We start from the raw sequence: 22564 nt of genomic DNA, 5'->3' as shown, positions 1-22564 counted from the left end.
TATTAGGAGGGACCTGCTGAGCCTGTGCCCACTCCACCAGCCCAGTGTGCCTCTGTTACCTCACTCCCAGTAACAGAATGGAGTTCCACCATGCACCTAGCATAGACCTCATGCATGCTCCTTCCTTCCCGTACCTCATGACCAGGCCATAGATCTCTGTAATGTGGGTTTGGATCTTCTTTCCATTGGATGCTGACCGCTAGAGAGGGAGCCAGACAATGAGCCCCTTGCTACCAGAGGACATGCCATCTTACCAGGTACCACACCTAACAATTGGCTGCTTGTAGCTTGTTCCTTCACTTGGTTACCCATAGCAACTATACTCCTCTCCTGGTCTTGCTAAGTTAACCCTTTTATAACAATGTTACTGTATAACCCACAGTGCGATACACACCCGTGTTCTTTAGTTGCACCAGAACCAACACTATTCACCCCTTTGAATACCTTCAGACCAGGATCCTTCACTGAATGGGTTGCAGTGTACAGTTCAATATGAACAACATCTTTCCCCTAGCTATAACTATAGTAGTGTTGCTGCCCAGGCATACCTCTGTGAGGCAAGAGTCCATGATGTTGTTCATGGCTTGATGTCTCCAAAAGTCCCAGTGTCTTCAATGTGCTGCAGGGCTTGTACCAAATACCCGGGAACTGAGTTACAATAGGATTGGACACAAGCAAACAGAAAACCTATAAGCCAGTCCCTGTGTAACCCCTTCTGCTCCCAGCAAGCTTCAGTTATTTGTTATTATCTTAAGTGGTTGGATGCTTCAGCTCTGAAGAAAAAAGTCTACTTTTTTTTTGCTAGATTTCTAACTTTGTGGACTTTTCTTCTTGGTGACATCAGTGATGCTACACTAATGGAGTTTTCTTTCTTGTTGACAACAATCAAGGTTCCTTGGTTAGCTCAATCAAGGTTCCTTGGTGACATCAATCAATCAAGTATTCTTGGTGATACCAATCAAGGTTCCTTAGTGACATCAATCAAGGTTTCTTGGTGACATCAGTCAAGTTTCCTTGGTGACCTCAATCAAGTTTCCTTGGTTACATCAGTCAATCAAGGTTTCTTGGTGACATCAATCAATCTATCAAGGTTCTTTGGTGAACTCAGATGATCTCGATCAGCTATACTGATCAGTTTTTTCGCAGCACTAGCTTTTGAAGCTGGACCCTCCTGGACTGTACATGTGAGACTAGCCTGGAATGTAACCTTTGGGCACTGGGCTTTTCATTGTGGTGCTCTCCAGGCCAGGGTGTACTGTGTTAGTTAGCTGAGGAGTGCTTTCAGGTCCAGAGCTGTCCTGCAGTCACAGGTGCAACCCTGTCTTTGAAGACTCACTTAGTGAGCAGAGCCAGTTGTGATGAAGCATTGGGAGCTAACTCGATGGCCACCATTTTAAATTTCCTGCCACTTTTTAACAGGGTAAGAGTTAAGGCCGAGGAATTGAGTGCTGATGGCATTCACTGAGTGGAGCTTTGACTTCTCTTTCTCTCTATTCAACTTGGAGGAAGTATCATTCTGCCTTTGCTCTTGAAGCATCATGTGGATCTCCCTGCCTACACTTACTTGGTCACCCCCGGCCACCTGAAACCCTCAGCCCGAGCTGCCTGGGTTTATGAGACTTAAAACATTGCCTCACATTGGGCCTAGTTGAATTACCACTGTACAACATGTCTTCACTAAGACAGCCAGGAATGTCCCACTGCCAAGGATGAACTCAGCTTATAGTCCTAGAGTGCTTCCTTCCCAGAAGGAATTGACACCTGTAATTCAGAACCTTGGACCCCTATTGTCACTGGATCATCTTTATTGCAGTCTACCAAAGCTCTCTCGTGTGTGGCCAAGGTATCCCCCATGTCCGCAGAGACCTCAGTCTCCACTTTGGACTTTCTGGCTGTTTTTGTTCAGATATCGATGCACTCTGCCCTCAAAGGCTCTAAATGGTCCCCTGCATATTATGTCTGTGATTGGCCTAAAACTTCTATTCATGCTGGCCTGACCTTGTCACTGTCTCTGAGAATTCCAACAGTCAACCTCTGGTTGGGGTCAGTGCAGTCTCCTGAAGTGGACACAGATATACTGGGGATATTTCAAACCTTATAGACGTACTACCCATCAACTGGAGAATCAGCCTCTTGTTCCAGGCCTTGGGCTTTTTAAAGGTCACTGTTGGGCAAGGTTGCTCATTTCCTTTAGGGCAGGGGTGTCAAACTGGCGGTCCTCCAGCTGTTGCAAAACTACAAGTCCCATCATGCTTCTGCCTTTGGGAGTCATGCTTGTAACTGTCAATCTTGCAATGCCTCATGGGACAAGATGTTTGGCAACAGTTGGAGGGTCACCAGTTTGACACCTGTGCTTTAGGGTTTTAATTCCTCCCTTTATAAGTCAGAATCATTCTCCCTTCCTCATCTTTCAGGGTGTGTAGGGTGCCAAGGGATTACTCTCATAATTTAGACTCCCTTTTTCAATTGTAACTCAGTCCTTGTCATCAACCGCTCATGCCTGGGAGACTAAACGTGGGGCAAAACATCCAAATGGTCTCTCTAGACCAAATACTTCCAGATATTACCTGTCTGCCTTTTTGTCTGAAAGGGGCAGTTTATTCCCTTCACCATGAAAGTCTTCACTTGCAGGGGTGTCCCCATGTCTGGGGCTCCAATCTGTTTCCTGAGAACAGTTCCTGTCTCATCAAGCATCCCCTCCATGACTTGGTACTCTGACCTGAGCTCCACTGGAAATCCCTCATGTGTTGAAGAGTCTTCCCCTATGGAAAGGTCTAGGAGTTTTCCCTGTGGCAGGTCTAGTGGCCTAGTCCCTATGCTGTACTGCACTGAGAGTGTTACGTTTCACTATGCTGTCCTCCTTGGAGATAAGAATTTACCGTCTGCTTCTCTTCTGATTAAGTACCTGAAAGCTGTTGATTTCCCACCTGGCAGGAAGATTTAATTGCTGGATGGCCCTGTGCTCTCCACATAGTCAGCATTATTGCTGCTAGTTCCCCCAGCAGGTAGGGAGTCGGCCTGGAGAGATTTGTGGGACCTGGTCACTGGAGGTTAAGTTCTCATTTGATGACCAATGTGCAGTTCCTCCAGACTCCTTCCCTTGCTCCTGTTCCTAATCAGGTAGACAATCTAGGACCCCTTCCCCCTTCCCCTCTCCTCAGCTGAGGATGCTTTGTTGGACCATGCTCCGTGATTAGATGTCGGCAGTTTTGCTTAGAGGCACCGATGGGTGCTTAGGCACATGGGTCCCTGTGCATCCTTATGACCTGCTGGTGTTTTGTGCACCATATGAGTTGCTCTCTATATCTTCTCTTTGCTTACCCCGAGGAGGTGTCTTGGCACTTTCTCTTCTTCCAATCAAGCCCTTAGGTACCCTTATGGTTCTTTCCAACCAGCCTTCAAGAGCTGACTGGCTGTCTAATATGAAGGATGGGACATTCTGGATAGTCTGTCTCTCTCTCTTTGATATGAAGGACCGGACATTCTGGGTAGTCTGTCTCTCTCTGACAGGAAGGATGGGAGATTCTGGGTAGTCTGTCTCGGTTTCTAATATGAAGGACGGGACATTCTGGATAGTCTGTCTCTCTCTGATATGAAGGACGGAACATTCTGGGTAGTCTGACTCTCTCTAATAGGAACGATGGGAGATTCTGGATAGTCTGTCTCGGTCTCTGATATGAAGGATTGGACATTCTGGGATGTCTCTCTCTCTCTCTGATAGGAAAGACGGGACATTCTGGGTAGTCTGTCTCTCTCTGATAGGAAGTATGGGACATTCTGGGTAGTCTGTCTCTCTCTGATAGGAAGGACGGGACATTCTGGGTAGTCTGTCTCTCTCTGGTAGGAAGGATGGGAGATTCTGTGTAGTCTATCTCGGTCTCTGATATGAAGGATGGGACATTCTGGGTAGTCTGTATCGGTCTCTGATATGAAGGACGGGACATTCTGGGTAGTCTGTCTCTTTCTGATATGAAGGATGGGACATTCTGGGTAGTCTGTCTCTCTCTGATATGAAGGTCGGGACATTCTGGGTAGTCTGTCTCTCTCTGATATGAAGGATGGGACATTCTGGGGAGTCTGTCTCTCTCTGATATGAAGGATGGGACATTCTGGGTAGTCTGTCTCGGTCTCTGATATGAAGGATGGGACATTCCGGGTAGTCTGTCCCCTCTGATATGAAGGATGGGACATTCTGGGTTGTCTGTCCTCCTCTGATATGAAGGATAGGACATTCTGGGTAGTCTGTCTCTCTCTGATATGAAGGACGGGACATTCTGGGTAGTCTGTCTCTCTCTGATATGAAGGACGGGACATTCTGGGTAGTCTGTCTCTCTCTGATATAAGAGGTAGTCTGTCTGATTTTGGAGGTTTCTGTTTTATTATGTATACCTTTGTTGTTATCTCTGTTTCTTTAAGACTTTTCTATCTGTAGTAAAAAAACTTTTTTAAACAGTTGGTTGCATAAGAGTTAGGTTTATTGTTTCTTACTTTTTTTTTGTTATTTTTGATCTTCCCTGATATCTCTGTAAGGTAATACAATGCAGGAATGGTTATTAGGGGACATTTCTCGGGGCTGCAGTTCCTCTGAACTCCACAAGATGGTGATCTCATTTTTACCCAGACAGGACTTCTCTATGGAATACAGACAGGAAGTGATGTCAGGAACACACAGGAAGTCATCTGGAAAAAAAACCAGGCTGTGCCATGCGGTGTGAAGGATATTGGAGACATTGGTGAACATGGCAGCAGAGGGGGTAATAAGATGTTATGTTCTATTTATACCCAGTGACCCCCCTTCATGTCCGTCCTCTTCCTCCATAGTCACTGTGACGTCTTTTATCTCCAGCACATAATACACACATGTTGATGATACAAATCAATATTTAGAAGGACACAAGGATCTCTACAAGGACGTCATGATGGACAATCAGCCGCCCCTCACATCACCGGGTAAGAGGAGACTTTATTGTAAAGGAGAGAGCAGTACGGAGGATCCACCTAGATCCCCCATCATCTGATAAACACATAGAAACAATGGATTCAGTCAGTGTGTGTGTTTCCTACAGATGGATCCAGCTACAGGAACCCACCAGAGAGATGTCCCCGTCCTCTGTATTCCCGGGATTCCACACAGGAAGGTCACACCATCCCTCACCATCATCAGGTAGATGATTGACAATTATTGGTAGTTGTGATTTATACACAGCATGTTTGTTACAATGAATGTTTTATTATATTTTTCAGAGTGGAATCCTCGGGGATGATAATATTGATGTTAAAGAAGAGTATAAAGAGGAGGATGAGGAGTATGGAGTGATGGAGGAGTTTTCAGAAGGACACAAGGATATGATGGAGACACCTAATACCAGGAACCCCCCAGAGAGATGTCCCCGTCCTCTGTATTCCCGGGATTCCACACAGGAAGGTCACCATTACAAGGTTGGTGGGATGGAGCATCTAGAACATGGATTCATAGAGACAATGTGTGGAGTTTTTTTTATGTGACCTTATATTTTACAGATGATATTTTCTCTCATTTCCTTGATTTAGAGTGGAGATCCAATCGATATAGAATTTGAGGTGAAAGCAGAAGAAGAAGAGGCGTATGTGAGGGATGATCAGCAGTCTATGGAGGAGGATGGAATAACGGGGACATTTATAGAGGAGGACACTCCTACAGAGATCAGCACAGGTGGGTCATGAACACTAAATCCATTCCTCCACCCATACTGCTCACTGATTGGTCCAGAGTAGGGCGGAGACTGGGTGATATCAGCCTGTAATCCCCTGGTCACTTTCCTGAGCTGTGTTCCCCGTCCTGTATTCCTGGATTTCTCTCGGATAATCTTCCTTCTCTGTGCTTCAGACACAATTTATGTATCTAGACTGGATTTATGGAGGTTCTGGGGTTCAGCTGCTAGCAAAATGTTCATTTTTACCATAGACGTTACTAGACCTAGGCACCTGGGGTGTGTGCTTTTGATCTTCTGCCCCATGTCCGGGTCTAGTAAGATCTCTGACAGAACAATTCTCCCAGGGTTACTTGTTCTGTTGTCTGCTGGCTGTGCCGGGTGGAGGGATATGTCTGTAGTGTCTCAGACCCAAGTCACTGAGTGCAGTCTCAGGAGATGGGAGGCAGCGGTGTGGGACCTACATAGTTACATAGTTAGTCTGGCTGAAAAAAGACAGTCCATCTAGTTGAACCATTAAAAATAAAAGTTAGAATCCTAAACCCACAGATGATCCACCAGAAAGCAAAATCCAAGCAAAGCACGATCCAATCTACTCCTGCAGGGGAAAAAATTCCTTCCTGATCCCCGAGAGGCAATCGGATATTCCCTGGATCAACTTTCCCTATAAATGTTATATCCAGTTATATTCTGTGTATCCAAGAAAGAATCCAGGACTTTCCTACAGCAACCCCCCCCTTATGTATTATACATGGAGATCATATCCCCCCTTATGTATTATACATGGAGATCATATCCCCCCTTATGTATTATACATGGTGATCATAACCCCCCTTATGTATTATACATGGAGATCATATCCCCCCCTTATGTATTATACATGGAGATCATATCCCCCCTTATATATTATACATGGAGATCATATCCCCCCTTATGTATTATACATGAAGATCATATCCCCCCTTATGTATTATACATGGAGATCATATCCCCCCCTTATGTATTATACATGGAGATCATATCCCCCTTATGAATTATACATGGAGATCATATCCCCCCCTTATGTATTATACATGGAGATCATATCCCCCCTTATGTATTATACATGGAGATCATATCCCACTTATGTATTATACATGGAGATCATATCCCCCCTTATGTATTATACATGGAGATCATATCCCCCCCTTATGTATTATACATGGAGATCATATCCCCCCCTTATGTATTATACATGGAGATCATATCCCCCCCTTATGTATTATGCATGGAGATCATATCCCCCCCTTATGTATTATGCATGGAGATCATATCCCCCCTTATGTATTATGCATGGAGATCATATCCCCCTTATGTATTATGCATGGAGATCATATCCCCCCCTTATGTATTATACATGGAGATCATATCCCCCCCTTATGTATTATACATGGAGATCATATCCCCCCTTATGTATTATACATGGAGATCATATCCCCCCCTTATGTATTATACATGGAGATCATATCCCCCCCTTATGTATTATACATGGAGATCATATCCCCCCTTATGTATTATACATGGAGATCATATCCCCCCTTATGTATTATACATGGAGATCATATCCCCCTTATGTATTATACATGGAGATCATATCCCCCCTTATGTATTATACATGGAGATCATATCCCCCCTTATGTATTATACATGGAGATCATATCCCCCCTTATGTATTATACATGGAGATCATATCCCCCCCTTATGTATTATACATGGAGATCATATCCCCCCCTTATGTATTATACATTGAGATCATATCCCCCCTTATGTATTATACATGGAGATCATATCCCCCCCTTATGTATTATACATGGAGATCATATCCCCCCCTTATGTATTATACATGGAGATCATATCCCCCCTTATGTATTATACATGGAGATCATATCCCCCCCTTATGTATTATACATGGAGATCATATCCCCCCTTATGTATTATACATGGAGATCATATCCCCCCTTATGTATTATACATGGAGATCATATCCCCCTTATGTATTATACATGGAAATCATATACCCCCCTTAGGTATTATACATGGAGATCATATCCCCCTTATGTATTATACATGGAGATCATATCCCCCCCTTAGGTATTATACATGGAGATCATATCCCCCTTATGTATTATACATGGAGATCATATCCCCCGTTATGTATTATACATGGAGATCATATCCCCCCTTATGTATTATACATGGAGATCATATCCCCCCTTATGTATTATACATGGAGATCATATCCCCCCCTTATGTATTATACATGGAGATCATATCCCCCCCTTATGTATTATACATGGAGATCATATCCCCCCTTATGTATTATACATGGAGATCATATCCCCCCCTTATGTATTATACATGGAGATCATATCCCCCCCTTATGTATTATACATGGAGATCATATCCCCCCTTATGTATTATACATGGAGATCATATCCCCCCTTATGTATTATACATGGAGATCATATCCCCCTTATGTATTATACATGGAGATCATATCCCCCCTTATGTATTATACATGGAGATCATATCCCCCCTTATGTATTATACATGGAGATCATATCCCCCCTTATGTATTATACATGGAGATCATATCCCCCTTATGTATTATACATGGAGATCATATCCCCCCTTATGTATTATACATGGAGATCATATCCCCCCTTATGTATTATACATGGAGATCATATCCCCCCTTATGTATTATACATGGAGATCATATCCCCCCTTATGTATTATACATGGAGATCATATCCCCCCCTTATGTATTATACATGGAGATCATATCCCCCCTTATGTATTATACATGGAGATCATATACCCCTTATGTATTATACATGGAGATCATATCCCCCCTTATGTATTATACATGGAGATCATATCCCCCCTTATGTATTATACATGGAGATCATATCCCCCTTATGTATTATACATGGAGATCATATCCCCCCTTATGTATTATACATGGAGATCATATCCCCCCTTATGTATTATACATGGAGATCATATCTCCCCTTATGTATTATACATGGAGATCATATCCCCCCCTTATGTATTATACATGGAGATCATATCCCCCCTTATGTATTATACATGGAGATCATATCCCCCCCTTATGTATTATACATGGAGATCATATCCCCCCTTATGTATTATACATGGAGATCATATCCCCCTTATGTATTATACATGGAGATCATATCCCCCCCTTATGTATTATACATGGAGATCATATGCCCCCTTATGTATTATACATAGAGATCATATCCCCCTTATGTATTATACATGGAGATCATATCCCCCTTATGTATTATACATGGAGATCATATCCCCCTTATGTATTATACATGGAGATCATATCCCCCCTTATGTATTATACATGGAGATCATATCCCCCCCTTATGTATTATACATAGAGATCATATCCCCCCTTATGTATTATACATGGAGATCATATCCCCCCCTTATGTATTATACATAGAGATCATATCCCCCCTTATGTATTATACATGGAGATCATATCCCCCCCTTATGTATTATACATGGAGATCATATCCCCCCTTATGTATTATACATGGAGATCATATCCCCCCTTATGTATTATACATGGAGATCATATCCCCCCTTATGTATTATACATGGAGATCATATCCCCCCTTATGTATTATACATGGAGATCATATCCCCCCTTATGTATTACACATGGAGATCATATCCCCCTTATGTATTATACATGGAGATCATATCCCCCCTTATGTATTATACATGGAGATCATATCCCCCCTTATGTATTATACACGGTGATCATATCCCCCTTATGTATTATACATGGTGATCATACCCCCCTTATGTATTATACACGGAGATCATATCCCCCCCTTATGTAGTATTTATGGAGATCATATCCCCCTTATGTATTATACATGGAGATCATATCCCTCCTTATATATTATACATGGAGATCATATCCCCCCTTATGTATTATACATGGAGATCATATCCCTCCTTATGTATTATACATGGAGATCATATCCCCCCTATGTATTATACATGGAGATCATATCCCCCCCTTATGTATTATACATGGAGATCATATCCCCCTTATGTATTATACATGGAGATCATATCCCCCCTTATGTATTATACATGGTGATCATATCCCCCCTTATGTATTATACATGGAGATCATATCCCCCTTATGTATTATACATGGAGATCATATCCCCCTTATGTATTATACATGGAGATCATATCCCCCTTATGTATTATACATGGAGATCATATCCCCCTTATGTATTATACATGGAGATCATATCCCCCCTTATGTATTATACATGGTGATCATATCCCCCCCTTATGTATTATACATGGAGATCATATCCCCCTTATGTATTATACATGGTGATCATATCCCCCCTTATGTATTATACATGGAGATGATATCCCCCTTGTGTATTATACATGGAGATCATATCCCCCTTATGTATTATACATGGAGATCATATCCCCCCTTATGTATTATACATGGAGATCATATCCCCCTTATGTATTATACATGGAGATCATATCCCCCCTTATGTATTATACATGGAGATCATATCCCCCTTATGTATTATACATGGAGATCATATCCCCCTTATGTATTATACATGGAGATCATATCCCCCCCTTATGTATTATACATGGAGATCATATCCCGCCCTTATGTATTATACATGGTGATCATATCCCCCCTTATGTATTATACATGGAGATCATATCCCCCCTTATGTATTATACATGGTGATCATATCCCCCCCTTATGTATTATACATGGAGATCATATCCCCCTTATGTATTATACATGGAGATCATATCCCCCCCTTATGTATTATACATGGTGATCATATCCTCCCCTTATGTATTATACATGGTGATCATATCCCCCCCTTATGTATTATACATGGTGATCATATCCCCCCCTTATGTATTATACATGGTGATCATATCCCCCCCTTATGTATTATACATGGTGATCATATCCCCCCCTTATGTATTATACATGGAGATCATATCCCCCCTTATGTATTATACATGGAGATCATATCCCCCCCTTATGTATTATACATGGAGATCATATCCCCCCTTATGTATTATACATGGAGATCATATCCCCCCCTTATGTATTATACATGGAGATCATATCCCCCCTTATGTATTATACATGGAGATCATATCCCCCCCTTATGTATTATACATGGAGATCATATCCCCCCCATGTATTATACATGGAGATCATATCCCCCTTATGTATTATACATGGAGATCATATCCCCCCTTATGTATTATACATGGTGATCATATCCCCCTTATGTATTATACATGGAGATCATATCCCCCTTATGTATTATACATGGAGATCATATCCCCCCCTTATGTATTATACATGGAGATCATATCCCCCCTTATGTATTATACATGGAGATCATATCCCCCTTATGTATTATATATGGTGATCATATCCCCCCTTATGTATTATACATGGAGATCATATCCCCCTTATGTATTATACATGGAGATCATATCCCCCTTATGTATTATACATGGAGATCATATCCCCCCTTATGTATTATACATGGAGATCATATCCCCCCTTATGTATTATACATGGAGATCATATCCCCCCCCCTTATGTATTATACATGGAGATCATATCCCCCCCTTATGTATTATACATGGAGATCATATCCCCCCTTATGTATTATACATGGAGATCATATCCCCCTTATGTATTATATATGGTGATCATATCCCCCCTTATGTATTATACATGGAGATCATATCCCCCTTATGTATTATACATGGAGATCATATCCCCCCCTTATGTATTATACATGGAGATCATATCCCCCTTATGTATTATACATGGAGATCATATCCCCCCTTATGTATTATACATGGAGATCATATCCCCCCCTTATGTATTATACATGGAAATCATATCCCCCTTATGTAATATATTATGTGTTCTTATTGTGATTTGGAGTCCAAAACTAAACTGCATATTCCAGATGAGGTGTTACTAATGATATGTACCGGGGGGAAGGGGGGGGGGGTGATATCTCTCTCTGCAGTCTATACCTCTCCTAATACAAGAGAGGATTTTGCTCACTTTAGAACACGCAGTTTTGCATTGCTGCCGTTATTAAGCTTTTGATCTACTAGAACCCCCCAAATTCTTCTCCACCACTGACCCCTACCCCTCCAGATCCTTCTGCACAATTGCCCCCTAGATCCTTCTCCACCACTGACCTTCCCAGATCTTTCTCCACCACTGTCCCTCAGATCTTTTTCCACCATTGACCCCCACAGATCCTTCTTCACCATGTTTCCTAGATCCTTCTCCACAATTGACTACTCCAGATCATTCTCCACCATTGTCCTCTTCAGATCCTTCTCCACCGTTGACCCCCCCAGTTGTACCCCCCCTAGTATGTATGATGCATATTCTTAGCCCCCCCAAGTGCAGAACCTTACATTTATCACCATTAGCCCTCATTGGCCCCATAGTCCCCCAATTACACAGAGCATTGAGGTCGGCTTGTAAGTTGGAGACATCCTGTAAGGACGTTATTCCCCGGCACAGCTTGGTGTCATCTGCAAAGACTGGAATGGGATTTATAATCTCACACCCCATATTGTTTATATATATTAATAAGTAAGGGTCCCAACACTGAACCCTGGGGTACCCCACTAATAACACTGAACCCTGGGGTACCCCACTAATAACACTGAACCTTGGGGTACCCCACTAATAACACTGAACCCTGGGGTACCCCACTAATAACACTGAACCTTGGTATACACCACTAATAACACTGAGCCTTGGGGTACCCCACTAATAACACTGAGCCTTGGGGTACCCCACTAATAACACTAAATCTTGGGGTACCCCACTAATAACACTGAGCCTTGGAGTACCCCACTAATACTGAACCCTGGGGTACCCCACTAATAACACTGAACCTTGCGGTACCCCACTAATAACACTGAACCCTGGGGTACCCCACTAATAACACTGAGCCTTGGGGTACCCCACTAATACTGAACCCTGGGGTACCCCACTAATAACACTGAACCTTGGGGTACCCCACTAATAACACTGAACCTTGGGGTACCCCACTAACACTGAACCTTGGGGTACCCCACTAACACTGAACCTTGGGAAAACCCACTAATAACACTGAACCTTGGGGTACCCCACTAATAACACTGAACCTTGGGGTACTCCACTAATAACACTGAACCTTGGGGTACACCACTGACACCCCCAGACCATTCAGAGTATGAATCATTAACCACTACTCTCTGAATACGATCTTTTAGCCAGTTTTCTATCCTTTTATATTCAGATTTTTCCAGCCCATAGACTTTACCTTACACATTAGCCGTGTGTGGGGAACTGTGTCCAAGTATACCACGTCCACCGCCACCCCTCTGTCCAAGTATACCACGTCCACCGCCACCCCTCTGTCCAAGTATACCACGTCCACCGCCACCCCTCTGTCCAAGTATACCACGTCCAATGCCACCCCTCTGTCCAAGTATACCACGTCCACCATCACCCCTCTGTCCAAGTATACCACGTCCCCCACCACCCCTCTGTCCAAGTATACCACGTCCTCTGCCACCTCTCTGTCCAAGTATACCACGTCCACCACCACCCCTCTGTCCAAGTATACCACGTCCACCATCACCCCTCTGTCCAAGTATACCACGTCCACCGCCACCCCTCTGTCCAAGTATACCACGTCCACCATCACCCCTCTGTCCAAGTATACCACGTCCTCTGCCACCCCTCTGTCCAAGTATACCACGTCCACCGCCACCCCTCTGTCCAAGTATACCACGTCCACCGCCACCCCTCTGTCCAAGTATACCACGTCCACCGCCACCCCTCTGTCCAAGTATACCACGTCCACCGCCACCCCTCTGTCCAAGTATACCACGTCCACCGCCACCCCTCTGTCCAAGTATACCACGTCCACCGCCACCCCTCTGTCCAAGTATACCACGTCCAGGTTTGGGGGAACCAATCAGCTCCTGTCTAGTAATCCTCTTTGTCTTTGTATTTTAGTCCATGGCCGGGAGATGAGGAAAACCTCTGAGGATTGTCTCACATTGTCTCCAGACTGGAAAGTAGAAGATGAGGACATCACACAGTATAGTCCAGGAGAAAACCCGGCTCCCTCCAATGTCCATCCGGCACCACCCAGTGTAGATGGACCATCGGATTCCTCGTATCCTGAGAAACCTCAGACTGTGCAGGACCGGGCCGGCCTTCCAACAGGGAAGAGCTTTTCCTGTACTGAGTGCGGGAAAGGTTTCCAGTGTAAATCCAATCTTAATAGGCATAAAAGATCTCACACGGGGGAGAAGCCGTATTCCTGTCCTGAGTGCGGGAAATGTTTTTCAGTCAAGTCCAATCTTTACACACATCAAAGATCTCACATGGGGGAAAAGCCACATTCCTGCCCTGAGTGCGGGAAATGTTTTTTGCAGAAGTCCGATCTTTACACACATCAGAGAACTCACACAGGAGAGAAGCCGTATTCCTGTCCTGAGTGTGGGAAATGTTTTTCAAAGAAGTCCAGTCTTCACAGACATCAGAGATCTCACACGGGGGAGAAGCCGTATTCCTGTTCTGTGTGCGGGAAATGTTTTTTGCAGAAGTCTGATCTTTCCACACATGAGAGATCTCACACTGGGGAGAAGCCGTATTCCTGTCCTGAGTGCGGGAAATGTTTTTCACAGAAGTTTGATCTTTACACACATCAGAGATGTCACACAGGGGAGAAGCCGTATTCCTGCCCTGAGTGCGGGAAACGTTTTTCAGTGAAGTCCAATCTTTCCAAACATCAGAGATCTCACACAGGGGAGAAGCCACTTTCCTGTCCTGAATGTGGAAAATGTTTTTCAAATATGTCCTGTCTTCACAGACATGAGAGATCACACACGAGGGAGAAGCCATATTCCTGTCCTGAGTGCGGGAAATGTTTTTCACAGAAGTCCAATCTTCACAGACATCAGAGATCTCACATGGTGGAGAAGCCATATTCCTGCCCTGAGTGCGGGAAATGTTTTTCAGAGAAGTCCTACCTTTCCAGTCATCAGAGATCTCACACGGGGGAGAAGCCGTATTCCTGTTCTGAGTGCGGAAAATGTTTTTCCGATAACTCTAATCTTCACAAACATCAGAGATCTCACACAGGGGAGAAGCCGTATTGCTGTCCTGAGTGTGGGAAATGTTATTCACTGAAGTCCCATCTTTATACACACCAGAGATCCCACACAGGGGAGCAGACATATTCCTGTTCTGAGTGCGGGAAATGTTTTGTATACAAATCAGAACTTGTTATACATCAGAGATATCACACGGGGGAGAAGCCGTATTCTTGTCCTGAGTGCGGGAAATGTTATTCACAGAAGTCCCATCTTTCCAGACATCAGAGATCTCACGCAGGGGAGAAGCCACTTTCCTGTCCTGAGTGAGGGAAATGTTCCTCACTGATGTCCTGTCTTCCTTTACATCAGGAGTCCCACACAACCCTGGTGGTGTATTAGTGCCTTGAGTGTGGGAAATGTCTTCTAGATGAATGTTGCTGGATATCCCAGCTCTCATGTGGGGAAGAAGCACACCCTGATATACACCTCAGATATACTCCATGGCTGATCTTCATCATGGATGAAACAGTTCATAAGGAGATCAGAGGCGTCCAAAGACATGGATGAAGTGTGGGACCGGGTCGGCCATTGATGGCAGGAGAAGAATAAAGATGGAGTCAATGTTCTAGTGTAAGCTCTCACAAACACTTGGAGGTCTGATGGAGGTGTGGAAGTGTGAGGTCCTGCCACTGTGACAATGACACAGGGTCCTCCTGGCTGCTGTTTGAGAAGCTCCAACATGTATTTTGTGAGCAGAGAAAACTGTGTTCTAGATTGTTAATGGATTTGGTAGTTCCGGGTTGGGACCTGGAGCTTGAAGGTTCCAGAGATTCTTGGTTGGGACAAGACCTTCAGTCCCATGTCCAGGCTTTGCTAGATGCCTGCAGCCTGTGTGAGTACATAGGTGGGCAGGATCATTATAGGCCAGGTCTTCTGCCATTTGGAGACAGGACCCTGTCAGGAGAGCTGGGGGTTCCTGCTGGAGACTGCATCCCTTGTGAGGTGGGATTCCTTGCCCAAGGACTGGGAAAGTCAGGACAGCTCCAAGACTCTGGGGGACCTGAAGTGGCTTGTGAGTCCAGGGGGCTGGAGGGAGTCCAGAAGTCAATGGAGGAGTGTTCAAGCTTGAGGGGGGCTGGGGAACCCTATTCAGAGGCCAGGAGTGGACCTGTGTAGTGAGGTGCTGTGAACAAGGCTGAGTAATCCTGAAGAAGTCCTAGTCTCGGGGACCTGAAGTGGCTTGTGAGTCCAGGGGGCTGGAGGGAGTCCAGAAGTCAATGGAGGAGTGATCAAGCTTGAGGGGGGCTGGGGAACCCTATTCAGGGGCCAGGAGTGGACCTGTGTAGTGAGGTGCTGTAACCAAGGCTGAGTAATCCTGAAGAAGTCCTAGTCTGGGGGACCAGTGTACAGATCAGTGGTGCTGCTGAAGTGTAGCCAGGTGAGCTAGCATTTTCAGTGATCTGATGTATTGACAAAGCTGGACAATCCCCTGCGTGGGAAACCTTCTGGTGTAAAGACTTTCATTTTCCTTCTTAATAAAAGTGGGCTGCCGTGCCGATAAACCGCAAGTCTTGACTGACGTGGACTCACTTACAAACATCTACCACAGGAGCTAACAAACCCCCATATCACAGAGGGATTTCAGGAAAATGCTGCATTGAGGCCACTAGATGGAGCTGACCATCATAGGAAATCATTGTGTAAAATAAATGATGGGCAGAATGTATCTCGGCGGGGGAAATGCTCCTCACATTTGTCCAACTAACTTTCACTTGCAGTAAGTTTTTATTATTAAAGTTTTGTAGGATACATTGTGCAACTCGTACAAATGTTCAGAAGTAACCAACCCATGAAAACAATTCCAGCGTGCATCCGTAAATCATACAAGAGAATACAAGTGATGGATATAAAGATCAATGAGCGCGGCGTGTTACAAGATCGGGTTTACAGTAACCATACACATTGTAAGAATGACAACAAGAGGATAATTAGGGAAGGAGAAGAGAATAAAATGAGGGGGAGGGGAAATCTTGAGTTAGCCATAATTTGGGAGACTCTCTTGGATTGGGTGTGAGAGTCGGGTCCTGCACAGAGGATAGGCAAGATACCCAGTAACCAAGGCCTCCCAGGTCAGGGGGCTGAGAAAAGGAAGAGGGAAGGAAATAGAACAAGCTGGTAAGATGAAGAACAGATGGAGGACATCAGGGACCCCCTTACCAGAAACCTGGGGCCTCAATGCCTATAGCAGTGTGTAGGTGTCAGGGGACATGGAGGGGTGAGTGTAATGTATACACGGGGCCCAGGATTCTAAGAATTTCTTATTAGACATCTTTCTTAGATGACATCTATGCTAAGATGGACTTCCATGAGGGGGCCAAGCTCTTGTTTCCAAATCTTTGTTTTGCCGCTAGTAGAACATTTATAGCCAATTTAAACTGGTAACTTGTGAGGCCTGGGGGGTTCAAATGCCATCATACCAAGGGTTCCTGGGAAGGTGGCAGGTTAGTAATGTTTGTAGCCTTTTTAGGATCGCCCAAAAGAGGACAGAGAGGCAAGTGAGGGGATATGAAGTTGCTGGAATATTTATCAGAGTTCCAGGTGCAGAGTGTGTGACCCATCAAGAGGCTGATAGACGTAGGTCTGGATTTAGGAGGACTCCATGGGAGTGAATGGTGAGAAGTTTGAGAACAGAGCAATGCTTCTAAGTCAGCCCATAAGGAGCCATGTATTGTGGTGTAAAGGGGGGTTAGTGGGGTAATCTGGGCACCAAGAAATATTTAGTAACATTTGGAACACCCAAACCTCCTTGTTCCTTATGTATATACATAGCATGTCTTGGGATTCGTGGCCCTTTGTCTGCTCAGTTGAATCACAAGACCTGATTTAAAAAAAAAATCAGAGTATAGGAGGAGATGGGGATCGGTGGGGGTGGGGATGGGGAAGAGTACAGGACAAGTAAAGGAGTTTTGATCAAATTGTCATTTTTCCATCACTGATCCTCCCTATCCAGGAGAGGTGAAGATGAGTCCAGGACAGAAGTAGGACTCTCAAGTATTTGAAAGTGGGGATGTAGTTGGCCTCATGGAGTGTGTTGTACGAGCGAGGGAGATGAATGCCCAAATAATCCAGGTAGGAGGTGGGCCAAGGAAACTATCATTCTGTTTTATAGAGGAAAGGGAAATGTATGGAGTACAGAGAATAGGACTGGCAGGGAGGTGTTGGGTTGGACCAAAGTAAGCAAAAGATCATCGGCAAACAAACTGACTTTACCCAGTTCAGGACCGACCACCACACTTATACTGCGGCAGGGCAGTCCCTCTGTTCCAGATCACATACAGTACATGTACACGTGTGAGCCCACCGCCCTGACTGTGCTGTCATTCAGTACAACACAAGCCGATTATCAGGTCCAGGCCAATGATTTCTGACCTGGACCTGCTGATCACCTGGACCTGCTGATCACCTGGACCTGCTGATCACCTGTACAGAATCAGAGATCTTCCTGTGTCCATATTTATAAACACAGGAACTGGAAAGGTACACTAGTGAAGAGGAGCACAAATAATACAAACTATTCCCACAAGCAGCTAAAAAAGGTGATCAATAAACCAACCTAACAGTGAATTAAACTGAAAAAATGCTGCCCACACCTAAACATACTCATATAAATGTGCAAAAATGTTAATCAATAAAAATACAGCGCCGCGCTTTCCTTAACGGCTTTAAGTCCTCCCTATACAGAAATACTGCTACAGGGCGGACTCCCTGTGCAAAATCGTGTATATATATGTGGTTCATGCTCCCACGGTGACCGTGGGCCGGGAGCGTGTGTGCATGCACCAACATGCCATTGCTGTGACTCAGTTCCTGACTGATCAATCATCATGTTCAGGCCAGTGATGTTCGGATCTGATGATCTATCCCTGCCCTATCAGAGATCTTCCTGTAGATGTGTTTCCATTACACAGGTACAGGAAATGATGACATCTTCTCTCTCTGAGCGCATTCTGTCCCAGAGAAGGAAGAAAGCAGATCCACGCAATACACACACACAGTAAATCACATTTAGGACACATTTAACCCCTTGATCGCCCCCAGTTAACCCCTTCACTGCCCTGTCACCAGTGTCATTAGTACAGTGTACAGATTTTTTGCTGATTACTGTATTAGTGTTGCCGGCGACTTCAGATAGCATTAGTGTCAGTTAGCGTCCCTCCCAGATGGTGTCAGATTTCCCATCAGGACACCAGTCATCACATTTAACCCCTTGATTTCCAGGAAGACGCCCATACACAATAAACCTCCATTGCTAGTATAGTGTCTGAATGGATCAATATCTTTGATCAGATCAGCACTATACCAGCATTATCAATAGTATAGCGTCCCCAAAAATGCAGCATTAGTGGGATCAGTCCCGGCACCTGCCTGCACCTGTGTTTAGCCCATACACTTACCCCCCTTTCTCCCCCAGCAAGTTCAGTGTCAGTAGGTCACTGTCACATGATACATTGCACACAAAACCGCAGTGTTGGCAGAATCAGGCCTGATCTCTGTTAGTACTTGCAAGCCAGTTTTTTTGTAGCAGTTCAAGCAGTCCCTGACAGCCAGGTGCTCTTTTTCCAGGGAGTCGCGCTAGCTACCTATAAATTTAGTGGCCAAAATGTCCAACGAAAGGTACTCTAGTGAAGAGGCCTACAGGATTCTGAGCATGTCAGGTGAGAGTGAAGGGGAAGACTCACTGATACAATCAGAAAATGAACCTGTAGACAGCAGTGGTACCCTGACAGATCGCTCAGACGATGGAGACACCTTCAGGCTTTCAAAGCAGTCATTGGATTTCAGGCTCCTGTATGTGGCTAGGCTCCCAAAATGTCTCTCACATGTGGTACCCCATACTCAGGAGAAGTAGCAGAATGTATTTTGGGGTGTAATTCCACATATACCCATGGCTTATCTGAGCAATATGTCATTTAAGTGACAATTTTGTGTAAAAAAAAAAACATGTAAAAAAAAGGCATTGCACCAAAGAGGATTGCACAAAGAGTTCCACATTCATATGATTGGTGTTTTGGTGTCCAGGAATTCTGGTCAGTTTCTATCATTGCACCATGGAGAGTATTCTTCCCATCCACACTGCAGTGTAGTATGATGGCTGTAGGATGGAGGATAGGAAGTGTCAGTCTCGGGAGGAGAAATAAAGCACAGCGGATCATAGGTACAGATCTATCGAATTTGGACACAGCTATGCCAGCAGACTAAAAAAGAGAGCAAATGGCAGAGTGATCCATCCAGGTTACAGTGTGTTTGTATCTATGATAAATGACAGGCTAAACCCACCTGGAGACTTTCTCCACACCTGGAGTGTGCTGAGTTCTTGGAGAACGTCTACACAGTGTTTCCAGATTGGCTTTATCACCCCAACGAGCTCGCTCCAGTTCATGGATGTCATCATTATGTTTGGAGGATCTCACCAGTCAGGAGCCTTTCCTGTCATCCTACATGTTCCCTTCTGAGGATTGTTCTATCCTTCCAAACAAATGTATGAAATCATGGATGAGTCCTCCTTCTATGTGATCTAGAAGATCTTCAATCACAATGTCTTTATGGATGAAGTGGATGGCCCAGTTTATATATTATTTATTGCTTTACAGCTTTATTCCCTCCAGGATTCATTCTTTATTTATAGAACCATTCAAGGAAGTGTTCTTACTTTGAGAGATCTCCACCACCATTCCTCTGTGACCATTACATCCTTGTCATTTATGTCTAACATCCTCATTATGAGTGGATTGATTTATATTTTTATGCATTAAAACATATTTTTACATTTTCTTCACCAAAAAGATTTGATTTCAGAGGGAATCTGTTTTCATTTGTTTTCTATATGTAATAAAATATCTTTGTTAAAGTGTTGGTTCCATAAGAGCTAGAATGATTTGTTCTTCCTTATCTTGTGTTATATATGAATTTCCCTGGTAGCCGTGTAAGGCAGATATTTTACAGGAATGATTATTTGGGCTCCATTCTCACCAGCATGTTTTTTGGTACTTTCTGTTTTCAGAAACACACAACAGTCCACTTAACATGGTTTCCTATGGGCCATGTTCACATCTAGGCTTTTTTGAACTGCTGTGTTTTTGGAAAGGGTCCGGGACTTTTTAAAAAGCAAAATGCAGCATTATTGCTAAAATAGAGTTCAATGGCTGAAATGTATGGTAGTGTGTTTTTGCATTTTTCTTCTGCCCAGCAAAAAAAAATTCCACTTTGAAAAAGAAAAAAAAAAGAGCTGAACAAAACGCAAAACACAGTAAATACGCATCACAAACGTATCAACATGCAAGTGTACAATCCAAACACACTTGTTCCTGCATTACAAATGGCTGTGTGTATAAGTGGGTGCTGCAGCGACCGTCGGCTGGAACCGAACAGAATCAGCGAGGGAGAATGTCACCAGCACACCGAGGATCACCAATATGGGGCCAAAAGTTTTAATGAACGATCACATACTTACAGCAAGGCAATGTTTCGGAGTCTCGCAGGACCCCTTCATCAGGCATGTGACAAAGGGTCCTGCGAGTCTCCAAAACATTGCCTTGCTGTAACTATGTGATCGTTCATTAAAACTTTTGGACCCATATTGGTGATCCTCGGTGTGCTGGAGATATTCTCCCTTACAAACGTATCAAAAACTCAAAATGAACTGCGAAAAGTACTGCAAAACAAGCAAAAAGCCAACTGCAAAGATGTGACTGGAGCCTTATGCAGGTCATAGATGGGTCGAAAATCGGCCGATTTTTCACCCGAAAAAAAAATCGGCCGATTTTCGGATCGTTAGTGGGCTATTTTTTCGGCCGTTTTTCGGTATTTTGGCAGATTTTTTTTATCGGTAAAGTTGGAAAAAAAATCGTCCGATTTTACCGATCGGCCGATTTTCGCGGCAATGATGGGCAAATCGGCCGATTTTTTACCGATAAAAAATCTGCGCATGAGCAGTGACCTGCAAGAGGAAGACAAAAAGAAGAAGAGGATGATGATGATGATGAAGAAGAAGAAGAAGAAGAGGATGATGAAGAAGAGATGATGATGAAGAAGAAGAGATGCTGATGAAGAAGAAGAGGATGATGATGATGATGAAGAAGAGGATGATGATGAAGAAGAAGAAGAGGATGATGATGAAGAAGAAGAAGAGGAGTATGATGATGATGAAGAAGAAGAGGATGATGAAGAAGAAGAAGAAGAAGAGGATGATGATGAAGAAGAAGAGGAAGAAGAAGAAGAAGGATGAAAAATAAGAGGAATTCCAGTACGGCAAAAAGTGTCCCTGCAGAGAGCTCCGCTATTTCTTTGACAGTTCTTTGACATTTACAGCGGTTGCAACATTGTATCTATTTGTTTCCGAATAAAAACATCTGTATCCTAAATGGATATAAATAGATACATTGTTGCAACCGCTATAAATGTCAAAGAACTGTCAAAGAAATAGCGGAGCTCTCTGCAGGGACACTTTTTGCCGGCTGTAGACAGGATGAAAATCGGACGATTTTTTTTACCATTGCTGGCCGCTTGAACGACCGATTTTTCGTTTTTTAAAAGAAAAATCGGCCGTTTTTCTCCCCGTCTATGGCCTGCAT

At 43.9% G+C, this 22564-nt stretch overlaps 1 protein-coding gene across 1 annotated transcript in view; it reads left to right on the top strand.

Moving 5' to 3' along the window:
* Window positions 1–16501, top strand: part of LOC149460693 (uncharacterized) — a 30942-nt gene extending 14441 nt beyond the window's left edge. The window contains exon 3 of the mRNA XM_089679373.1: window positions 13851–16501. Coding sequence (XP_089535499.1) covers window positions 13851–15260 — 1410 coding nt within the window. The 3' untranslated portion in view covers window positions 15261–16501. The remainder of the gene's footprint in view (window positions 1–13850) is intronic.
* The last annotated feature ends 6063 nt before the right edge of the window (window positions 16502–22564 follow it).

The sequence above is a fragment of the Staurois parvus genome, unplaced genomic scaffold (assembly GCF_062004578.1).
Source record: "Staurois parvus isolate SC_StPar_1 unplaced genomic scaffold, SC_StPar_1.0 ptg000222l, whole genome shotgun sequence".
NCBI classification, from domain to species: Eukaryota; Metazoa; Chordata; class Amphibia; order Anura; family Ranidae; genus Staurois; species Staurois parvus.
Note: the sequence above shows the minus strand (reverse complement) of the source record. Positions and strands in the feature narration are given on the sequence as shown.